General features: G+C 34.6%; 3 protein-coding genes across 4 annotated transcripts; 1 reads left to right on the top strand and 2 right to left on the bottom strand.

Annotated features, from left to right (window-relative positions):
- On the bottom strand, window positions 1-11,013 carry LOC128234353 (male-specific lethal 1-like 1). The gene is made up of 8 exons (XM_052948554.1): window positions 10,523-11,013; window positions 8,946-9,109; window positions 8,412-8,698; window positions 7,183-7,244; window positions 6,677-6,744; window positions 5,641-5,765; window positions 4,682-4,754; window positions 1-3,590 (listed from the first exon to the last, which is right to left on the bottom strand). Exons 1-8 carry the CDS (start codon window positions 10,928-10,930, stop codon window positions 3,530-3,532), a joined length of 1,248 nt encoding a protein of 415 aa, XP_052804514.1. The 5' UTR covers window positions 10,931-11,013; the 3' UTR covers window positions 1-3,529.
- Window positions 11,014-13,733: 2,720 nt separating this feature from the next.
- LOC128239774 (uncharacterized) lies at window positions 13,734-15,256 on the bottom strand. Its single transcript, XM_052956203.1, has one exon. It carries the CDS (start codon window positions 15,156-15,158, stop codon window positions 13,782-13,784), a length of 1,377 nt encoding a protein of 458 aa, XP_052812163.1. The 5' UTR covers window positions 15,159-15,256; the 3' UTR covers window positions 13,734-13,781.
- A 191-nt stretch (window positions 15,257-15,447) lies between these two features.
- On the top strand, window positions 15,448-23,936 carry LOC128211670 (major royal jelly protein 3-like). 2 transcript variants are annotated; one of them, XM_052916783.1, is made up of 4 exons: window positions 15,448-15,535; window positions 17,468-17,699; window positions 21,627-21,752; window positions 22,098-23,936. In XM_052916783.1, the coding sequence occupies exons 2-4, from the start codon at window positions 17,651-17,653 to the stop codon at window positions 23,000-23,002; spliced, it is 1,080 nt and encodes a 359-aa protein (XP_052772743.1). In that variant the 5' UTR covers window positions 15,448-15,535; window positions 17,468-17,650; the 3' UTR covers window positions 23,003-23,936. The 2 variants fall into 2 exon arrangements, with proteins under 2 accessions (XP_052772743.1, XP_052772672.1); XM_052916712.1 differs by having other exon boundaries at window positions 15,517-15,535; window positions 16,816-17,699.
- The last annotated feature ends 223 nt before the right edge of the window (window positions 23,937-24,159 follow it).

The raw sequence follows: 24,159 nt of genomic DNA on the forward strand, positions 1-24,159 counted from the left end.
AACAGTTAACAACGTTTTATTCCTTCGCAAGAACAAAATACCATCATATACATTCAAAGGTCACAATAAAAAACATCATGAAATAATGAAGAAAATGGTCAACATTTAAATGATAAATCAGTGACGAAGGGAAACATATTCATAGTCTATAAACAACAACAACAACAGGGAAATCAGTGTACATGTAAGACAGTAAAGAAACACATGAAGAAAGCTACAAAGAGAAAACTATATGTAAAAATAGAGTGCTCTCTACTCCATACATGTACAAACAGAATGCTCTCTCCCCATACATGTGGAAATAAGAGAGCTCTCTCCCCCATACATGTACAAATAGAGTACTCTCTACCCAATACATGTACAAATAGAGTGCTCTCTCCTCATACACATACAAATAGAGTGCTCTCTCCCCAAACATGTAGAAATAGAGTGCTCTCTCCCCATACATGAACAAATAGAGTGCTCTCTCTCCAATACATGTACAAATTGAGTGCTATCTCCCCCATACATTTAGAAATAGAGTGCTCTCTCCCCATACATAAAAAATAGAGTGCTCTCTCCTCATACATGTACAAATAGAGTGCTTCCCCCCCATACATGAACAAATAGAGTGCTCTCTCTTCATACATGTACAAATAGAGTGCTCTCTCCCCATACATGTAGAAATAGAATGTTCTCTCATACATGTACAAATAGAGTGTTCTCTCCCCATACATGAACAAATAGAGTGCTCTCTCCTCATACATGATCAAATAGTGTGCTCTCTCTCCCCCCGCTCTTAAGTTTACTTCAGAGATGAATATAATCAAGAAACCCAGTTTGATAAACTACTAAAATGGATAAATACATTGTTTTATACTAGGTACAAACATTTTCTGTTTAAATAACTCTTGTAAAATGATTCCATGATAATAACATGTAATTTATGAACATGTTTCAATATCTTCTTAATCGAAAGTGAAATATTTTCTGCCTGCACCAAATGGTATAAAACAGGTTAATTCTTTGGTTTAGTTAATTTAGCCTTTGTCTAAATTAATCCAATAATATTAGTTTACCAATCAAACTGCTTTATGTGCAAAATAGACAAAAGATAAACATGCTGATATATTTTCCATTTTTATACAACTGTCTGCATGTGGATCACTATTACACATTTAGTCAGAATACAACTAATATATGCCTTCATAATAAAAGCCTTAAGTACTAAAGTAATGATATTAAAGATCCTAAAATGTGGGATAAAGGCGAAAAATTATCAGTTAAAAAATATGAATAGTAAACAAACAGCAGCAGTGATTTGTGTTACAAAAAATGAACTAATACTATAACTAAAGCACTAGAAAAAACTGTAAATTATTTCTTGAGCAAATTCATGACCAACATCAGTACACAGTACAAATACTGGCATATGTCTGTAGATAAAGCTTCAAATTGAAACCATTTTAACTCTTTTGAGTTTTAAGCCAGGGTATAACATATATGACCCTTAGCAACAGAACGGGAGGTAATACATGTATACAATAGTTAGCTACATTAACTGCAACAGTTACATGGCATCCTTCACACAAGAGATACTGGTGATAAGATAGCGTTCTAAACATCTATAAACTATCAAGTTAACTTCACAAAGCACAGTGCTTGTATATTAAAGTTATGCAATTTATTATTTTCTTAACTGTAAACATAAATCTTATATTTAGTTCTACATCCTTATTTAAACCTTGCTAAACCCTATATAACATGTATAAAACTAAGATGGCCCTAAAAATCAGACGAATTTCTGAAACTGTTACATCGCCCTCACTATGTATGCATACAAATATCCTATATTACATGTTAGGTCTGTCAGTAATGCCTAATGTATTATTAGATGGAAACATTGATATTTCACAAGTATTGAATCTTATAAACAAAAACTCTAAAACAAATACTAGAGTGTAAGCTACAGAGTGATGAAACGGTGCTGTAGCCATCCCCTAATAGGGAGCACCCTTCTGCCCATGGACAACATTCAGCATAAAAGACCAGCATAGTCACTGTCCGGCCTTCATAGAAGTAAAACAATTTCAGCCTTCATAGAATTAAACACTTAAGTATGTCAAATATTGTTTTGTTCTGATTAATAATTGCTAATTATATAAAATTATCAAATACAGACAAATTTGGCTGCTGGAACCTAATAAAATAACTACAATTTAATGCAATACAGAACATTGTTTGTAAAATTCATAATGTTAAATTGTTTAACGTCTCGGTAAAATAGTGACCCTTTTCTCCCTTAGCACCCTGTCCCTCTTCTGCAGCACCCTGTCCCTCTTCTGCAGCACCCTGTTCTTTTAAAAACCTGGCTTAGCCCTCAATTCTGTGTAGTCTTCATATATGCTTAACCTTTTTATTAGCATCGCTAAAGTACATGTAATTCCATGTCTGAACTGAATTAGTATGAAAGTTGACATAGAAAGAACACAGCAGTGAACACTCCACAGGTACATTAACATGTATAACAATTATAAATGTCACTCACAGAAGTTTTGACACAATGTTAGAAACCTGCTTTGGAAAATTGTTTCAAAGGTCAACAGAATATATTGAAGTTGAACAATGGTCGACTGTCAAAATTAGAACCTGCAAACACAGCACTGTTAAAATCCTGCTAAATATAGCAGGGGTTGTTTGATGGCAACCACGAGCATTAAAACCTAGGCTTGTTCATCCAAGAGTCAAAATTCGATAACAGCTATAATATTATGTGATACTATAACTGAACTCATTTGGTTATAATTGCCTTTGGGACAAAATTTCTGTGATATGACACAATTAGTAATATCTCGACAAATTCAAAACAAAATCAAGCAAAAACTTGACAGAAATATGAGTGAGCAATCATAGCAGAATTCATTATCTGACACAAAAATATAGGTATTGATTATTTTGTAAAAATCTGAAAACACTTGAAATAGGTTTATCACAATATGCGAACGCCTTCTACGTATATTCATCAAATATGTACTTGTTATAAGCATTAAATCTTAAGAGAGCTTATTAACTTACAAATATTGTTAAAAAAAGAATATATTCCAAATGAGAAACTGTAACTTACAGAGAAAGTGTAATATCAAAACAGAAAATAATAAGACTGGACCATGTTTAAATCTAATAATGCCACAATATGTTCAGTTATTTATAAGAAACACAAGGAAAGGATGAAAATATTTCCCAAACTCCTATGGTCAATGAAAACATCAAATATTTTCTAAAGATAAGACACCATACATGAAGAGATATGATGCCCACATTAATCGCCACAATGGGTATTCTTCAATTAATGCTATACTCTTGATGTCACTTATAATGTCATTGATGTCACACCAATGATAGCATATTACTGAATTCATTGTTGATGAAATGTTGACTGAGGATGCCATACTGATATCACACCAATGGTTACGTATGTCATCTTTGATGATATCATTGATGCCACAATGTTGATGTCATACAGATGATGTGACTAGGGTGTAATGAAATTTTATTTCTGCCTAAGTCTGGTTGAGGACGATGGTTTAGGAGTCCAGGGTAGAGAGAAAGACCTGAAACAACAAGAAGAAGCATTTATAAATGAATAAGTTATTTTAAATGAACCTCCAACAAAACTGTTTATACCGTCAAGTAAGACAGAAAATTGTTTTTTGATGACTTTTTTATTTTGATGATTTCTACAACATCTCCTGCTTAATTTGACCAAAGAGGACTGAAATTATGACAGGGCAAACATCAGTTACTGGCAGTGCAGTTTATCTATCAATATAATTTTGATCAACATGCTTTAATTAATCTAAAGTCATACCTATTTGGATTTTAAATTGTAGTTTTGTAAAAATAAAAAAAATCTTGGGTTGTGTTTATTTCGCCACTGAATAGTAAATATCAATGGGATTTTTGTTCTGTTTTATAGCAAAGACAAAGACTGAATAACTTGCCATAAAACTACTGACTTAAGCAAATTAAATAGGTAAAGATTTCATTACCTACATGAAAAAACTATAAGTAATTTTCTGTATGTTAAATCTAACACTTTATGAAGACAAGCTGTCCACAATGCCCTATGTTCTACTGCTATGACTACCAGTATTTTGGTAATTAATTATCAAAAACATGTATGGGTACAAACTTATTAACCCACATTCAAAGGGAAGCAATCGGTGAACCACATTTGTAACAAAGGGCAAAGGGGAGTAACACTACAATAATATACAACTCTCTGTACAAGTTGTCTCCCTTAGAGTATACTTTTGATGGTCTACAGCATTTTAAGGGCCATAATCCCGTCATGCATGGGATGGTTAGATCTGGTTGGTTTAAGAAAGGAACTTTCATGGATATTAACTACTGTATAAGGTTGATTGAGATAAAGAACTGTTGACAGTCACTGTGCCATTGCAAAATCTTGTCTGTCCTTTGGTCTTTAGAACAACAGTGAAGTAGTCTTGTAGAGTTAATGTAATTAATATCTATAGACAGATAGCCATGATACTATGGGGGGTCAAATTAAATACAAGCATTGGCAAAATGTGTCAAACTTTAAAATAAATCAATAACATACCGGTGGTTCTTACAGTTCACAAATATGTCAAAAGAAATATCAATTTGGTACGGCGTTTAAAGTAATAATTGTACTTACTCTTCTTTAGCAAATGGGATGGGTTGACCAAACGCTGTAACTGGGATCTTGTCCAATACTTCAATATGGGAGACTGAAAACATGAAGGCAATTTTAATTTTTATCTGACCATTAGACCCTAATAAGTAATACAACTGTTGGAGTATACATTTAGTATATCCTGGGGTCAATGCCACGATGCACCAAGTGCCATTTAAATACAGACCTTTATGGTACTTTCTGGCAGTAACCCCACAAAATATTTCCAGCAGTACAAAATATTTTTATTTGGAAATAGAATACACTTTTATTAAGTAATCCGACCAATAAATACATAAATTTTGGACGCATTGTGACCGCATATTATTTCAGTATCAAAGGCATAAAACACATTGTAAAAAAAATACAGATAACATAACAGAAAAGTACTTTCTTTTTATCTTAAAAAATGCAAATAGGTCAATGTAATGCCCTGGTTTCAGTTGAAATAAAGAGGTAATATTCCATCTGCAATAACTCTATTGTAGGATGTACACCTTTCACACGATCCCAAAATAATATGAGTTCACCAGGCATCAAAATTGAACATTAAGTTTAAGAGAACGTCCTTATATGTGGGTCAGCTTCCTCAAGTTATTCAATTTAAAGATAAGTGATTATTTAAAGATAACTGATAATCAAAGATAACTGTATGTTTCAAATGTTATTTTTTCCTTAGTTGCTAATTTTCGTTTAAAAGATAAAGAGGATCAAATCACACTTTTCTTCTTTCTTTCCTTTTCAATAAAATCTGTACAACTATCAGAATATTTTTAAAGAAAAGTAGCAAAAATGGTGTATCTATTCTATATTTAGATATTAATGGATTTTGAGTTTAATGACCAGCTCCAATGGAACATCATGCTTAACTTTTAAAAGATGAGCTCATTTTTTTGAAAAAAACTGATGAGTCAACAAAGATGGTTGTAATATATGCTCACTGTCATCGAGACACGGAGTGAAAGCCTCCACAGGGTCCTCAAGTTTTGCCTTCTTGTTTCTCTGTTCCTGTCTCTCACGGAGACGAGCGTACATCATCTCTTCCCGGTGACGCTGGTCGTCCCATCTGGTAAACAGACATTAGGAATGGGAGTTACAATATAAGAAATAACAGCTGTCTTGTACTGAGTACAACATACACTCTTAATGAACAATATTACGGGTTGCATGGTGCATAGATATTTTCATTTATCTTTTACTTGAAAGTGAAACACACTAAAAATTACCTTCTTCACTTAATCTACAAAACATGAACATTTTAACAGAGCTTCCATTAAGAATTTGAAACTGGAAGTATCAACTTCCTGTCCAACAAAATTGGAATTGTCACTGAAATGTGGAAGTTTTAGTCTCTCGAATACAATATTTTTTTCCCACTATTTTTCAAATTGTACTGTAAAAACAAATACTTTACAGCTATAACTTGCCAAATTCACAGGTTTAAAGTATATAAGGTATACAAGGTTTTCATATTTTGTACTTCCAAGCTTACATCTGATCTTCGGATGTTGCTTACATCTTTGGGTGTTGTAACCTATTTCTACAGACTAATATACTTCCAAACTTCCTTTAGCAGAAGCCCTGATTTAAATACTGGCAGCTTGTTGATAAATTCCGCCAAAACTATTAAATACATTTTATTTTCTAAAACCCTATGAATTCACCTCTTTACCTATTTATTTACTCTATTTACTTATTTTCTTTTTTGTAATTACTTTTAAAACAAGGCTGCTGTAACTAGGTTAATGTGTTTTCAATAATCAAAATTTGATAACATCAAGAATATGCAGCTAAACGGCTTTGAATTATTGTGGTTTGCATTGACATGTGCTCATAATATTGTTTATATCAGATTATCTTGTTGTGATTTTTATCCAACTTCTCAACATTATCTTCAAGACCATGAACAATCGCCATGTGGACTATGAGCCAACTGTACATTCGTAGAGTATTGCCTGGGTGTGTAAATGAACTAACCGTTTCCTTCTCTTCTCTTCTAACTCTGGTTTATGGTGTCTCTGCATGAATGTTTCATCTTCATGATCCTAAAACAATTGTTTACAACCTTTAAAATAATATAATGCAAACACTGAAACATTCAAATTTTTTGATTCTACCCAAATGACTCATGTATTGTACAATAGAAATACAATTATATTGATGATAAATGTGGGTTTTTTTATTGAAAAGCAAACAAAGATGCATCAATTGACAATGAAATTTAGTTCATACATTTCATCTTACGATCTATACAAACATTAAAAAAATAAAAGTGGACTATTTTTGTGGGAAGCATCTCAAGAAAACTTTTGTTGTGGGAAGTAACCCATGACTACTATTTTTGTGGGAAACCTTCACTAGCAGTCTGTACAATTGAGCTATAAATCAGTTTGTAGATTTCAGGTTACTTATTTTTCAAACAGAAAAGTCATGTAATTATTAAATAAATGCCACTTCTATTTAAAATGCTTATAATGTCATACCTCAGTTCCCTCTATCACATATAGGTTGGTGTAAGTTTTTATTCTAAAGGTTGGAACCTCAACTGAAAATATATCATAAAATTGTTAATAATTAAGCTTAAAACATGAATTTGTGAACCAGCCGAAGAAAGGGTCAATAGCGTACAAGTTGTTATGTTTGCATGTATAACAGGCTTTTCAGCAGCTTCTGGCAATCAACTAGCGTTTTTTTAGGGTTATTCTAAACTAAATTAAGTACTATACTTTCTAAAAAAAGCTGTTAAAGGAACCATTTAACTCTCAGGGGCATGTGATTTTGTTTATTTGAACTTGAGTGAGCCGCTGACATGTGAACGTATTTTATTAGTTTGTCTAAACATATTATATGGTGTTAAAGTAAGAGCAGGGACTCTGGCGACCGTCATTGGTGAAAAATGGCATCGTTGTGGCAGTTTTTCGGTTCCAGCAAATTTAATTGGGACAGAATGGTAATTTTCGAAAAACTTTTATTTAATGACGTAAGCACCCTTTTTAGCCTAAGGGGTCTAGACTAGGGCATGATTATCGATTTTCAGTGATACGAGCGACAATGTTGTAGTCAATCACGCATTCTTTTGTGGATCTTTGTGCTAATTGGAGGCCTGTTGTCATGGTCTGGGACAATTAGTTAGACACTTTTATTCCTTACAAGAATTAACACAGCATCCTTTAATGTTCACAATGGCTATAAGCAGGAGTGTGGACTTTTGTCATCGCCTAATAGCAAGATCAAAAAGCTTCTGATCAGCAATAACTTACTTATTTACAAAAGTTATACCTTAATGAAAGAAGCTTTTAAAGCATTCTAAATATTGAATTCCGTAGAATTACAATGTATCCTGTAAAAAATCGCATGTACATCATATGCCCTTTCTGATTCCAAAATTTAAGCATTTGCCATTTCGGGAAAATTAAATTCTTCTGGAGTTTCCCTGGTATGGCCATGGCTCTGACTATTTGAGACAAAATATATTTATTTATTTTATCGCTTTTGAGGAATTTAAGTAAAGCTTAAAAAGTAATGTAGGATTTCATTTAGGAATTTTAGGGCTGCTGGAATGCCTGCTATAATCAAAATTATCAATTATTTACGAAAGGAGGCATCCACTGACTGCTTTTTACAACAAATCAATATATTTAGAAAATAAGTAGTGTTTCCCTTCAAAGCTGTAAACATCAATCCATTTCAACAAGTATAGTAACATACTCACCCTCTTTCTGAGCATTAGCACCGCTTATCAGATCTTTTCCTAGGTCGGTATCCACTTCTTCAGCCAGTGGTTCATAATAAGTAACAAAGTATGCATTATTTGTCTCTAAAGTGTTGTTGTCTCCCTCAGAGGTTGTAGTTGCTGATGAACCAAGCTTGCGTTTTCTATCTGAATCTCTATTTTTAGTTTTACTAATGTCAACACAGGCATGGTAGGATTTATGCAGGACTGGTCGTGTTAGGTCTGCGACTGGAGTTCTTTTAGAGACAGATGATAAATCTGATTTCCTGAAGATATATTATTTAAAATTTGTGAATAAATTATAATGAAAATACCTTTAAATTATAAGTCGTCAAATTGTCATCAACAGAGTGAAACATTAAATTAATCTGGCTTTGATATGTTAATGAAGTCTGGGAAAGACTTTTAATCAAACTATATGACAAATAATAATGTATATATACTTAAGTCTGAATGCATTCATCATTGTGTTGACAATTGGATCTAAATGAAATTGTTCTTAAACATATTTACTTCTTATGAACTGTTTTCTCCATTGGCATAACAAGGGGTTCTGTAAAGCTCATGGTTCCTGGCTTTGGTGGAGGCGAGTTGACAATGTGAGGGGAACCAGACATGTCCTCCTTCTGCTTCAACAATGCCATACGCCGCTCCATACGCTGTAGCCGGCATTGCAACTATAAGTATAAATAAAATAACTTTGTGTGTAAATTGATGTATTTATATGCCTTTATTTTGGAAAATATTTCCTGAATCACTATTTCAGGTGTAAAAAAATAAATACTTTTTACTGCTTCAGGGTTCCTGGGAAAACAAAGTTATCAAGTATTCCAGTGAATTGCCGCAGTGAATGGACTTCAACACTTCATATACAAAAGATCAACACTAATCTACTGATTAGTCCAAATAATTGTACGTTGACGGATTTTTTTAAGATTTTTGATATGGCAAATCCTTCATGTACAAATTGTTTAGTATCAAAAGTGGGAAGTTGTTCCGATCAGGATTCCGGGTTAAAGCATATAGCGTCTATAAAATATCATAAAAACAAGAAATATTACCAGATAATGTTATTTTATATTAGTTCCATACACAAAAAAATAAATATCCAACTTGTAATTATGAGTTTGACGACTTTTCTTCATTTCATTCTGTCAAAACATAACGATATATACATGAAGGGCACCTGCAAGGCTTTAGGGCACAGTTTTAAATCGCTCGGAACATTTCGGCCATGTTACGATTGTATAACGAGGTCTATCACGAAGCTTTGTTGGAGGAGGCCGAGCTATTACGATTGTATCGAGTTGTTCCCCTTCGCATAATTGTTGTCTGTGTCAGTCAACTTTTGTTTTATTGGAAAGGTAAACAACTTGTTTTAATGAATTAAATGCTTGTTGAAGTGCAAAATAACATTTCACTTACATGGTAAAGTATGAATATAACTCTTTATGATCAATTTCAACCATAAAATACTTCACTTAAAACAATTTCAATATTTTTAAAACACCCCCGTTTTTTGCACATTCCCGTTTAGACGTTAGGGATTGGAAGAATCCCGTATAACACGTCTATTATTTTAGACTAATCTACTGATCTGCACAAACTTAGAGTCAGTATATTCATGTTAGTCAATGCACATCATGTATTACTGAAGTGCCCACTTAACAGTCACTATCTTCAGCGCGGATAACAAAGAAAAATGGCCTTGTACCAGCATGGATGACCATAGCATGTTTACCTCTAACTGTCGAGTTAATTTCTTCAATAGTCTATTCCTACAAACGCAATTTTTGGATCCATTCTTATTGCGTTTCGTGATAATATCCACAAGAATGTCAATCATTGTTTTTGATGCACTATTTTCATTCAGAATAACGCAGCTAAAGCAAATTTAATCAACCGGTTTTGACATGAACAAAGAGACGCGACCAGATCGATTTCGTGTAGAATGTTTTGATCACATGACTGTCACGTGACATTCGAATGTAACAACGGATTTGATTGGCCGAAATTGTTTCTGCATGTTTATCGTGAGAGAAAATTTGAAAATACGAAACATAACAAACCTGAAAACAAAACGTACTTACCGCATTGTTTTCAGTTCTTAAGCTTTTGATTGTTCTATCCTTTTGGTTTAAAACATCTTGCTGTTGCTGAATTAAATCCATATGAGCGCAAACCAAATCCTTCAACTGATTCGTTTCACTTGATGGTTCCACGACTGTTGATGCATTTCTGTTCGCTTTTCCGGGATTTTCTTTAAGACAATTATTTTGAATTTTAGCAACACTCTCATTCTGTCGTTCTCTTGCCTTTAAAGCGTCTATCTCTGCTTGTTTGAGACTCTCCTGAATCGCTAATGCCAAATCCGGGTCATATTCCCCATCGACTTTGGCGGCACTTTTAGTGCATCTCCGACGTTGCCACGACGGATGGGCTGTAGATCGCGATCTGGATGGATACAACATTCCTAATCCCGTCACCTGACGCCTCATCAACGCTGTGAATTAATTAAAATATAGGAAAAACTTTGTTCTCTTTCGTAATCGCCATTTATTTCAACCGACCAAAATATGTAAATGAGGTCACCGGAAGTGGTTTCCCAAATATTTATTTTTTCGAATTCCTTTAAACGAAAAAGAAAGGCTACACATCACTACTTTCAAATACCAACTATGAATTTGGGTTTTTTTATGGTCAAAGTAAATAATTTAGAAAATATTTGAAGTACAGAACGCAAGGCGTGACAACTACTGCAGCTTTGAATATTAAAATAATAGTTATATTGCAAGAAGGAAACATTTCCATTTTTGTTTCATGTGCCTCAAATAAAGATTGGCCTGCATATTTACGAACGGTCTCATGATAGTCTGAGTGTGCGATATTTTAAAGACTAAAATAATACAACACAGATTACTTTAATAACAGATTTCTTTCTGTTAAAAAATTGGTAGTGAAAATTATTTATTTGTTCTATCCACAAAGTATGTATTTTCCAAATATTAACACTGACATAATTATAGTTCATATGTCCGTAAAATTAACAAATGTTTTCAAAAGAGTAAAACAAAAAAAAATCTTTATAAAAAATACTATAATTTATGTTATTATAGCTATTCGAGTATATTTGTTCCTATCTCTCTGAACTAACGCATTACATTTTTTCTCCAGTAGCTTAGTGTTTGTTAAATGTTCTAATCATGAATTTTACGCAGATCGATTCTGACGAATGCACCAAAACTAATTTCTTGCACTATATTTCAGGCATCTTCCCCCTAAAATTTAACTTGTAAAACTAGTGTCAATAGCAAAAGGTAGCATATACCTGGTGTTTGTATTTTTGGTTTGTACAATGGCAGTCGATGCTTTTTAAATTTTTCTGTTCATTATTTTTATGTAGATCGATTCTGACGAATGCACCAACAACCACTAGTCTGGTTCCCTGCTTACTGATATTCCATACAATACTATGTAGCGATAGTGTTAGGGGAAGGAACTCCAGACTACAACAACCACGAACTAAGTTAGAGCCCAATTATGAAGGTCAACTGGAGATAAAGCGGACAAATAAATTGTCAAAATTGAACACTTACATATACGTAATGAAATGGGTCGACCAAACACTAAGCGGTTCTGCAAAAGAGAGCGTTATTGACCAGAAAGCTTACAAACACGGTCATGATGATGGGAGCCGAACATTTAGAGACAGGAAGGATTAAAAACAGTTGCAAAAGTTTTAGAGTTTGTTTCATGATACATGGGTATTAAATCACCCTCGCTGTTAGAAACCAGTATTATTCGCTTGTAGACGGGTCGTTTCCAAGATGGGGTGAAGACCACGCTTCCGTCAGTGACATGGCGTGTGGTGGGGTGTTTTAATTGATCAGTCAATTGTTGTGTGAATTTCCCGGGAGGTTAATATTTCAAATTTAGACAATGAAAGAAAGATAGATAAGAAAATATTACATGCTATAAGTTGAGTATAACATCGAAAATATGTTGGATCGTTTGATTTTCGTTTAATATTTTTGTACGGAAGCAAATGTTTGAGCATTCATTTGAAAAATGAAATTTCCATCTCTTGTAAACGGTAAGTTGTTTATTTCCAGAAAATCTTTATTCAAACCTATGCAATCCTTTTTAAAACCGAATTATTATTTTGACATAATTTACCAATCGTAACAACTCGGCCATCTCCGGCAAGCTTCGAGATAGCCATATCTTGATACTAGCCGAGGAGTTCCGATTGATAATTTACAGGATCAAACGTGACGTATTCAATTCTGATCAAAGGGAAGTAACAACGATAGATTTTAAAAAGAAATTCATTAAGTTAATATTTTCTCTCCTTAGATTGCAGTGAGAATATCATATTCCACTGATAAAATTCCTTATTTCACCTTAAACATGAAAGAAATAGAGAATATTGGTGGTCAAGAGATGAAATATTTTGCTATCTTGGAGTGAAACACACAATTGTTCTTTTTTATAATATGCATAACGAGGATATAAAATAACATTTAATTGATTCATTTTCAGATTACAAGTATGCGAACATAACGTCATATCGGAAATGACGTCTTGGAACTTGTGTCCCAGCCCTGAACGCGCTGATTTCGGTGTTGACGTGAGAACGGGCAAACATACACTTTCAAAACAGTGAAACCGTATCAAATTTAAATAACCCTTTTACTGAAAAATCTCTATAAACAACCGGAAAGCAGGTTATAAATATAGATATACTCTTTCTAAACCTAACAAGGTCTGAAAAAGAGGTACACTCTCGATCTCATTAAATCATCGGAAAACGTGTTATGAATATAGATACACCGTATACTCTTTCTAAACCTAATTCACCAGTCAATTGTAACCATGGCCCCCAAGGTCCGGGGAATAGCAGGACTTCGACTTGCGGACCAGCCCATCCCGGATAAAACCCTGCTCAGCGAAGACAAACTGCTGATAGAAACCCCACCAAATGACCCCGCACCCCGGGATACTTAGGTAAGGCCCATTTTCCGCTATTATTGGAGCACACACAAAACCGTCGCATTCACTCGGCACTGCGGGGCCACCTGGAAGGTAAAAATACGGCCCATTTCCCCCGCCATCCCCGGTATACTCCCGGACCATGGTGGGGGGGGGGGCGTGGTTATAATTGAACCAATCGGTTCCACGGAAGACAGAAATTGATACTAAGTTCAATTCCTGGTCAGGGATGTTTTAAAATACCAAAGACGTCTTTTTAAATTAAAATACTTTTAATTGTGCATACCATGAGTGTCTAATAGACTAGAACAAATAAATACGTTAAATACACTATTGATACACATGAATGTTGAAAGTCTATTTAACATTCAATGATATCATGGTTTTCGTTATCTTTTCAATGATTGGAGTTATTCCATAATTGTCCTTTCGCAAATCGTACTTTTCTTTTTCACCAATCCAAAACTTCAAATCGTGTTTTATTAAATCTTGTATAGCAAATTCATATAGTCCTGTGACATCATTATCTTGCGTCACCTCCTGTTCACTTTTAATGATAGCATGGCGGTATATAACGGTTGTGCCGTCTGGGGTTCTGATATACAAACTGTCTAGAATAGCATTGAGCATATGCATCACACAGTCATAAATTTCAAAGTCAGAATAGTGATGGCATGGACAGTGGCAAATATTTTCCATAAATACCATCTTTAAGGCAAATGAATCAAACAGTTGGAATTTTCGATTTATATTTTTTGCAGACAAGAACTTTGAACTGTTTGCATGGATATTTTCAAATCCATTGAAAATAAACTTCAAAATGCAAAATGTTTTTGTGTGATTCGGGGTGAGCGACTTCATAATTCTTGTCTCTGCTTCCGGAAACCATTTGTTAAAATTCCCATATTCATTTGGTACAAGAAGGAATGAGTCGTGCGAAACAGCTTCTTTGAATATATCGTCAGACACTGAATCATCGGCGAACAAAACATCTTTAATTTTGCGCCATCTTATAGTCGGAGTCAAAGAAAATGAAACTGAATGATGCGTTTCTCCTTCAAATCTTTTCGACTCTCGATATATTTCCCATTTCTGTGTCAGCAGAAGTTGCACTTTCACTGCAGTTCCATCGAGAATTGGACCACCCTCTGTTGTCAGAGACCCAAACGTCGTCTCTACGCATGGAAGCAAATGAAACACTGCCTTTAAACATTTAAAGAAATTGTCCAACAAACCTTCACGTTTTTGTGTGTTAGATTTTTGTCCAACTATATAATCTCCATTTATCCATTTACTCCAAGTTGCTATAAATTTTGCATTATCCTTATTGTTTTTCACATACAATCGAACATTAAACCCATTTTCAGGGCTGTTCAAATCTTCAACTTTAATATTGTCTTCCTTCTCCGACAGCTGATCGAGAACAGCCACAAAATCAAACTGATCAGGAAAACGTAACTTTGACCCTTCATAAAAACTTCCAATTTTCAAGAACCCGTCTTCTGTCACTTTAAACCTTGGATGAGTGTCTGAAACTAAACCCAGTAGAGTATGGGCTATTTTCTCGACCCCGTCTCTGATGTGTATTACTTCTTCTGGTTTTTGCTGGACTTTGATTTGCTCATACAAGCGATAAAAATACTTGTCGATGTTTTTCATAGCGGTGTGGCGAATTCTTATTTCTTCTTTCCTGGGGTAAGACGGCGGGAAAACTAGACTAGATGAGCACCCCATTATGATATTAAATGATGTTTCAGTCAAATTATTTAAGAAAATGTGTCCTTTGAACGTGTTTCAAGCCAAATTAAAAGCACTTTGAATGTACATGTACATTCAAACAGCCTATGCACAACCAACTGATATTGCCAATCAATGATTGAATAAATGTTTATGAAATTAGATATGGTAAAACATTTGTGTCCTTTAAAAGGTAGATCGATCTGAATTATTTTTGTGACGTTTATGACTTATATTACTCATGTATTGAATACTATTGTATATGCGCAAACGGTTCATTAGATTCATTCACGATTTTTGTAAGAATGGATTTAACAATATGTGGCCATGAGCATTCAAATGTGTGGACATAAGAAGTCTTTTAAACGAGATACGTAAGTCGTTTATACAAGATACTTAGTTGTTTTAACGAGATACGTAAAACGTTTATACAAGATACTTAGACGTTTAAACGAGAGACGTAAGACGTTTATATAAGTTACTTAGTCGTATAAACGAGATACGTGAGACGTTAAAACAAGATACTTAGTCGTTTTAACGAGATACGTGAGACGTTTATACAAGATACTTAGTCGTTTTAACGAGATACGTGAGACGTTTATACAAGATACTTAGTCGTTTTAACGAGATACGTGAGACGTTTATACAAGATACTTAGTCGTTTTAACGAGATACGTGAGACGTTTATACAAGATACTTAGTCGTTTTAACGAGATACGTGAGACGTTTATACAAGATACTTAGTCGTTTTAACGAGATACGTAAGACGTTTATACAAGATACTTAGTCGTTTTAACGAGATACGTAAGACGTTTATACAAGATACTTAGTCGTTTAAACGAGAAACGTTAGTCGTTTTAACGAGATATGGTTGCCGTTTAAACCAAGATATTTAGTCGTTTTAACGAGGTAAATAAGTAGTTTTTTATACATAATTAATACTTATATAAGTTTCATCAGTTGCAAAAGTATTCTAACCCAAGCAACCTAATATGACATGTGCAGCATTATCATCAACCACAGCAACAGTTACACTCATCATATCAAGGTCATCGTCTGCTGAGCGTGAACTTCGACAACAATTATAAAAGAATTATGTCAATGGTATTTCTATCATTTTGTCATCCTATGCGCTGATAGGATTAAGAGGTCATGTCCTTTTGCTCATGAGTGGGTTTAAAAAGGATTACGACAACTTCTGAAAGGCCAGAATATAAAAAACATAAACAATAGTGTCAACGCATTCTTTGGTCTAGAAGAAGTTTTATAATTTCAATAGTGAGGCAACCCGGGGTTCGACAACAAAAAGGTCAGTTCATATAATTACATATGTAAACAGACTGGACGGAACGTCGTGTTCTAAGAACACTTTCTTGTCAATGAACTGACCGCGAGTCTTGCTCATCCTTTAAAATGTACCATTCTTACATTAGTTCATGATTTTTACGACACACGTACTATCCAATTTCTAAATAACAACAAGTTAAGACTAACGAAATAAAACCACATCCAATTGTCAGAGTTGTGGGACCACTCTAAATGGCATTCATCGTAGGGCTGCGCGGCATGTGGGGGTCAAAATTACTCGTTTGGCGAATATCATACAAAACGTTGGGAGTAAAACTCCTCCTTTGGCCTCAAAATTATGTTTCAGTCACACTTGGGGATGTGACGGGGTCAAGCCATAATACAGCAACTATAAGGCACGGGCAGACCTTTATAAACTCAACAACAACAACAACAACAACAACATCTGAAAGGCCATATGAGTGTTCTCGTTTATCTGGAGTCCCATCTAGCTCCACTGAAACAACAACAAGAAAAAAGAAACCATGTTTTGAATAAGTGTTTATGATTTAGCTCATCGTCATTCATATGAACCAAACAAATAAAAACAACAACCACGCTAAAACACGTATGTCGGTGGACGTTCAACGGAAATCTGCTTTTAGCCCGAACCACGGCAGGATGGGATGACAAAGGCAAAGAATGAGAGAAACCTCTTTCTTAAAAGAAGATTAAATGAAGCGTGAACCTGTTACTAGTATTTCCGTCGTACGAAGTGTCAACGAATCATTCTTTTGTAACCGTCTGATTTATTGCATCGGCAGACAGAAAAATAAACATCGGTCAAGTGTTTACTGATTTGTAACGATACCCAGCGGTTTATAATCCTTCTTTATAAAGTGCGTTGTATCTGGGGATTTTTCAAGCATAATTCTTTTCGTACTTGTGTCCTAGTTCGTGTTTGTAAAATGGGACAATTTACAGTATGCGTTGTACTATTTTGCGTATGTGCGTTACAGGGCGTACACTCGGACGAACATGGGGCAAAAGTTGTTTACCAGTGGAATATTGTGGAGTATGAATGGCCGAATAATACTATAAAGGACCAAAAAATCGCGAGTGGTGCTTACCAGCCTCGGAATAGTGCAATAAATGGAATCAAACTGTACAAGAATGACATTTACGTTACGGTACCACGTCTGATGCCTGGCGTCCCTTCAACATTAAACGTCGTAGTGAAGAATGAATCAGGTATTTTCTTCTGTTTGTTCAGTACCTTCCTTTTATTTAAAGTACACGTACTTTTTTGATTGAGTCACTTTTTTCTCGACTGTTTTTTGAATATCGTCGGTGTTGGAGCATTGTGCAAACACTTCAACACTGGAGTTACTCAAAACCCGTCCAAAATATTGAACTGAAAGGTCCATAACTGTTCATTTAACAATTGTCTAGTTATTCACAATTTTAACGCAACAATCATACGAGCGTTTGTGTTCGGTCCGTGGCGCTCCTGTAAAGTTTTGATTGGTTTAAATAAAGCAGTTGTTTATTTATTACATATTAAAACACAATATAATATGCAAAGGAGTAGACAAAACACTAATGTTTTTATCATATTTCATATTTTATAATGCCATGTGTCGTATATTTAGTAGTTTCCACGCATTTGAACTCCGTTAAGTAAATCAACGCACTGGAGGTGCTGAAGTAGCGGTTGTCAAAAGATCATGCTTGCAAGGATAAAATGCTGCTACGCTGGAACAAATTGGTTGGCAAATATATTTAACAGTTGTTTTAATTTCAAATAATAAATGGGTTGACAGGTATGAGATAACACTGAAACATATTTATAGAGTTATGTATTCATTTCCACCCAAATCGAATTCTCTGTCCTAAATAGCTTTAAACAAACACAACTGTCAGCAATATTAAAATACAAGCCAACGTTACATTACTCTTTCAGCATGAATGCTGGTGATCTATCAAAATAGCTTTTGCACATACAATACAACGTGTCTATAATTTTCACCTGAATGTAGCGACATTCTCCTAATACCGACACTGTAAATTGTCCTATTTACTTGATTTCGTATAGTAAACAAACCAACTCTTGAGTTGTTGCCAAATGTATATGAATATCAAGTTTGATGTACATGTACCAAACAAATCCGGCACTGAATATAAAAAATGTTGCGACAACCAGAGAAAGAGAAACAAGCAATTAACTTTAAACAACAACATTGATTTTATTTACTAAAAGTTTCAAATACAAATTGTGAACATTTAAATACCTGGAATGAAGAATAATGTAAAAAAAAATCACAAACTATATTCACTATTCTTGGTATTTTTAAATGTCCTTATCATTTAAAATGAAAAATTGAACTCACTATTTGAGCAACATAATTATACCAACATAACGTTAAAATGTTATCCTCACTGAATGATTCATTTAAATCCCAGATTTAGAAACGTTCTAGCAATTATGAAACTTTTATAAAGACCCAAGATCAGCGAACTTTGTCCTTTTACAAATGAAAATATTCCAGAACATAGTAGGTTTGGGCCGTCCCAATAAATCAGAAACAAATATATATATATATATATGAGGTATTTTCCGTAACCCTTGAAATCGAACTCTCTTTTTTTCAAAGTTTCTTCATCCAGACATCCGCGATTGTTATCATTAACAGGGTAAAAACTCAAATGAATATATCGCATTGTTCTATTATGGTCTGCCCACTTAATTCTAATCATAAGCAGGGTAAAAACTCAAATGAATATATCGCATTGTTCAAATATAGTCTGCCCACTTAATTCTAATCATTAACAGGGTAAAAACTCAAATGAATATATCGCATTGTTCAAATATAATCTGTCCACTTAATTCTAATCATTAACTGGGTAAAAACTCAAATGAATGTATCGCATTTTTCTATTAAAGTCTGCCCACTTAATTCTAATCATTAACAGGGTAAAAACTCCACTGAATATATCGCGTTGTTCAATTTTAGTCTGCCCACTTAATTCTAATCACTAACAGGGTAAAAACTCAAATGAATATATCGCATTGTTCAATTTTAGTCTGCCCACTTAATTCTAAATAAGAGTGCATGTTTCATATGTGGATTAATGTATCTATGTATTTGATGGTTCTGTCCTTTACCATGTTTCTATGCTTGATGACAAGAATTGTAATCATGATTGACGCAACGCCATTAGTCCAGGACTGATAACGCTATGACCATATATATTTTTTTGATATTCGGTCACCAATCTTGATATTGAACCAAATTTATTCAGGCGAATAAATTAACCATTTCTCAGATAGGGTTGGCGTCTTCATCAAAGTAATTAGGTTGTCGATTTGATATATGCGTTATGAGTTTAGTAAGTGATCTGAAATGGGATATACGGGGCGCAGGAAACCATATTCGAGTTTGGGGCTTCGTTCTCTCTCACACGATTTGGTTTCGTTTACCTCGTATTTCCCATATCGGGTCACCTACTAACCCCGTAACTTATGATATGAACTTATTGTCCTTGCTTTATATAACTATAAAAATTATATTTGGAATAAATGGTTTGATTTCTGAAACAGAAATACTGTATACATCAATATAATATGTAAATATAAAAATAAGGCACTAGTATATATTTCTATGGAAATGTTATTTCTAAATATTTATGTTAAAGTTTCATGCACATTTTTTGAATGAATATTATTTTAGTAGTTTGTCTATATAATGTATTTGTTTATGCATTACTGCACATAGTCAAAGCGTCCTCAGACAATATCGCCGGTTTCATTTCATTAACTTGACGCTAGCAATAAACTTGCGAGATGAATGCAATGTTAATATATCCTTATGTATATAGGTGTATCAGTTACTGTAATGAAACAAGCTTATTGTATTAAAAATTCATAAATTTACATTGCCTGTTCTTGTGTAATGACAGGCACTTATCGGTTACAGTTTAGGACAACTCATTTTTTTTTAATCGATTGTTATTGCATGTGAACAGAATTTTAAAAGAGTAAAATCACTCTGGTCGCACCCAAATTCTTTCAACGCTTTTATTGATAATGGCCGAAAAAAGGGTATAAGAAACAAATATAAGTTAGCTATATGTTGTTAACAATAAACAGTTTTACAAACCGCCGTTATGGGCTTCCTAACAAGCTGACTACACTGGTGAACTATACATTTATGAACACCGGATTCTTCGGACAAGATATGCTCATATTCAGTTATGGGATTACCACGCATAAGCATATAGATTGTCATTAGTACCATAACTATGTACTTATGTTCATGTTAATAGTTTCAATAACAGTTTAAACATTTTAAGGCATGACCCACGAGCGGATCCAGGGGAGGGGCTAAATTTACTTTTAATTTCAGTGTAGGAGAAAAAAACACACACACCACGCACCATTTCGGACTAGAAATGGTCAAGAGAATTCTTAGGCAGTACCCCTAAACCCCCTGCCATCGCTAAATCAAATAAATTTCGGTTCTGAAGGAGGGGCGCGGTCAAAAGCTTGCGCCCCTAAGTGAAGCCCACTATAACGACACATCCTGGACTCTCCCCTGTGACTAGACTAAAACGTTAAAATTTCTACACGACTCAGCTGACGACAACGACGAAACTGGTCACCCATGCACCTTTACATCGAATTCATCAATAAGAAGAACGTGCACAATACAATTTTGAGTCTTTATGAAGAACATTCTACTATATTTAGATCATCTGCATTTTCCAATAATTCTATCTATGTGTTCCACACTTTCTTTTATATCTTGTGTGTTTAATTTATTGCAACCAATACAACTTAGTTTCAGTTTTTCTTGATAGTGCGTGCAATAATCTAAATATTCTGCCCGAAAAGGTACATGAAGTTGAACAAGTTTGTTATTAAATACAGCGTATAAAGCTGCTATGATTTACTGCACCGATAACTTCGTAGGTCAATTGCTCGTGTACGGAATATCAGGCGGGAAATTTGAAATTTTCTTTTGTTGTTTTGATACTGGCGATGGCGAAACGTCTCATAAAAATGAATTAGTTTCATATCTATGATCATAGCACTAGTATACAAAGATCAAAAGTAGAAATCATTATAAAGTAGGGCATGTAGTACTGTGTTTTGATCAGGGCCATTTTTGTTTTCAGATTTTCCTATATTGAGGCCCTTCCCCAGCTGGGAGATGCAGGAGCTTGAAAATTGTGAGGCCCTTCAGAGGGTACAGAGTATGGAGATTGACCCCCATATGGGCCACATGTGGATTATAGATACAGGTAAGTCTGCTCACTTCAAAGATAATTACAATGATATCAATGCCATAGCTCAACGCATAGATTCGACGTCAGTTAAGAACAGTGATGGCACATTACAAATACGAACCTTAACAATTATAGTAATAAATTCCTTCTTGAGGCATGGATTTTCTTTGCACTATTTAATGTAAAGATGCATCGTAGCCTACTTTCCGCTAATCATATTACTAATCATTTAATGCATCAGACATCTTCAACTGCATGGAAACCCTTAATCGATTTACATGGAAAAAACAAGTCTTCTGTACACATCGAATAAAAAAATATCACTTAAATTATATCCGTATGTTTTATTCTACATGATAGGTTACCGTGCGAACATGAGCGACATCGCCATCAATCCACTGGGCAAGTGTCCCCCTAAACTGATCATCTATGACCTCAACAAACGTCAGGAGGTACACAGATACATTTTCCCACCAACGGTGGCAGGAACTGGCCTCTTCTACCTTAACGACATCGTCCTAGGCTTTGCTGACGGTAAAGCGCGCTATGCGTTCATCTCCGATACGTTAGCGTACAAATTGGTAGTGTACGACTACGTTGAGAATACGTCATACGCCTACTCGCACCCAACCATGGTCGCCGATAGACAATACATGAACATAACGATTGGAAACGATACTATTACTGCTATAACGGGGATAAATGGGATTGCCATGTCTCCAGATTTCAAGTACGTATATTACAGTTCTGTAGCCGGTGTGGGACTACACCAAATAAAGACGTCAGTCATCGTCAACGCCAAAGGAGACAATGCCGCTTTTGCCGCCAACGTAAGAACGCTCGGAGAAAAAGTAGCGCCAGGGGACGGACTAGCTTACGGTAGTAACCACAATTTGTATTACTCTGCGCTCGGGCCTAACGCAATCTTCAAATGGGAGGTAGGAAAAGACGCGGGGTCAGAGCGGGATTTTGACAATGTTAAGCTTACAAGTCACAGCGAGCTTGTGTCCGATTCCAGAATGCAGTGGGTGGACACCATGTCAATTGACGAGCAGGGATACCTGTGGTACACGACGAGCCGTCTGAATAAATTATTCAGCGAAGCAGGCGTACAGCACACTGAGCCGAACTTCTTCATTTGGAAGATCTATGTTGGTGAACGGAACTACATGTATGATCGCCATGGGGCTACGCAAGGGGCTGCAGGGACGGTTATGTCCCTAACATCGATGTTGATCTGCGTATGCATGGCATATTTTCTGTAAAAAATCTATTAAATGAACCAGACACAGTCCGGATGTGTTGTAAATAGTTCGAAGAATTCGTGATTGGAGAATAAATGAAAATATTTTATTGTTTTACAATTTACGCAAGCCTTTATATATATATATATATAATGTATATAATGTTCGTACATGTATAATGGAATTCATATCCGGTATTTTATCAGGACTCAAATTACCATGTATGTGTGTGCGTGCGTTTGTGTCCGTGATTTTGTTTGTCTGCGTGTCCTTGTCTGTGTGTTTTTTTCTGTGCGTGTTTTGTTGTATGCGGGGTCGTTACAGCACACGCCAACATATTTAATTAAAAAAAAACATATCTGTAACTCTTGTTTAAGAGTTAACTTTGGTAAATAACGTTTGTCTATTTTTGAGAAAAGTTTTCAATCTTTAAAATCCTATATATATGTGCAGCTTTATTTACTTTTTAAGATGTCCATACTAGTAAGAAATTGCTTCAAAACGAATGTTTTAATAAAGAGTTTGTGAAATCATAATATCAGTATGTCTGAATTATCAATTGTACTTGTTTTAAACGTTAGAGAGTTGTTTTTACATATATATGCGTTTCCTTTAAAAATCACATAATAAATCATACTGTATTGGTCAAGAATGTCAACATATAGTTCAAAACAGCAGTACAATAGTTGACCGAGTTTGGAGGTAGGGAGGGAGTTATTTTCTTTTAAAACGTAAATAGATGATGCAATATTTACGGATATTTGATACCTATGACCGTTTTAATAGTCGGTCTTCAGTTTAAGTACAAAAGCTGATCTTATTTGTAAAACATAAAGCGTGACTCTCTCAACTGAGACCACAGTGTACAATGACTTTTGTATTTCGTTTCGTGTTGTCTTTGAAATTGTATATATATCGTTCCATATCGTATTCAAAATAAATAGCTTACATATCATCATTGTCTGCGTTGATGCTATCCAATACTCAGTCATGTGAATTCCAGATGCTTGGTGACCCATTATTTCCTTGATGTCATTTTGTGGGCCTCTTATCTGTAGAGAAAGGATGATATAAATGAATCCAAATTACAGTAAGAAAAGTTTTTATGGCCATTACAGATAATAGGAATCTCATAGAAAGGTCATTTCACGTTTTAAACTAGTTGATTTAAAGATACT

The sequence above is a fragment of the Mya arenaria genome, chromosome 1, assembly GCF_026914265.1.
Source record: "Mya arenaria isolate MELC-2E11 chromosome 1, ASM2691426v1".
Taxonomy (NCBI): Eukaryota; Metazoa; Mollusca; class Bivalvia; order Myida; family Myidae; genus Mya; species Mya arenaria.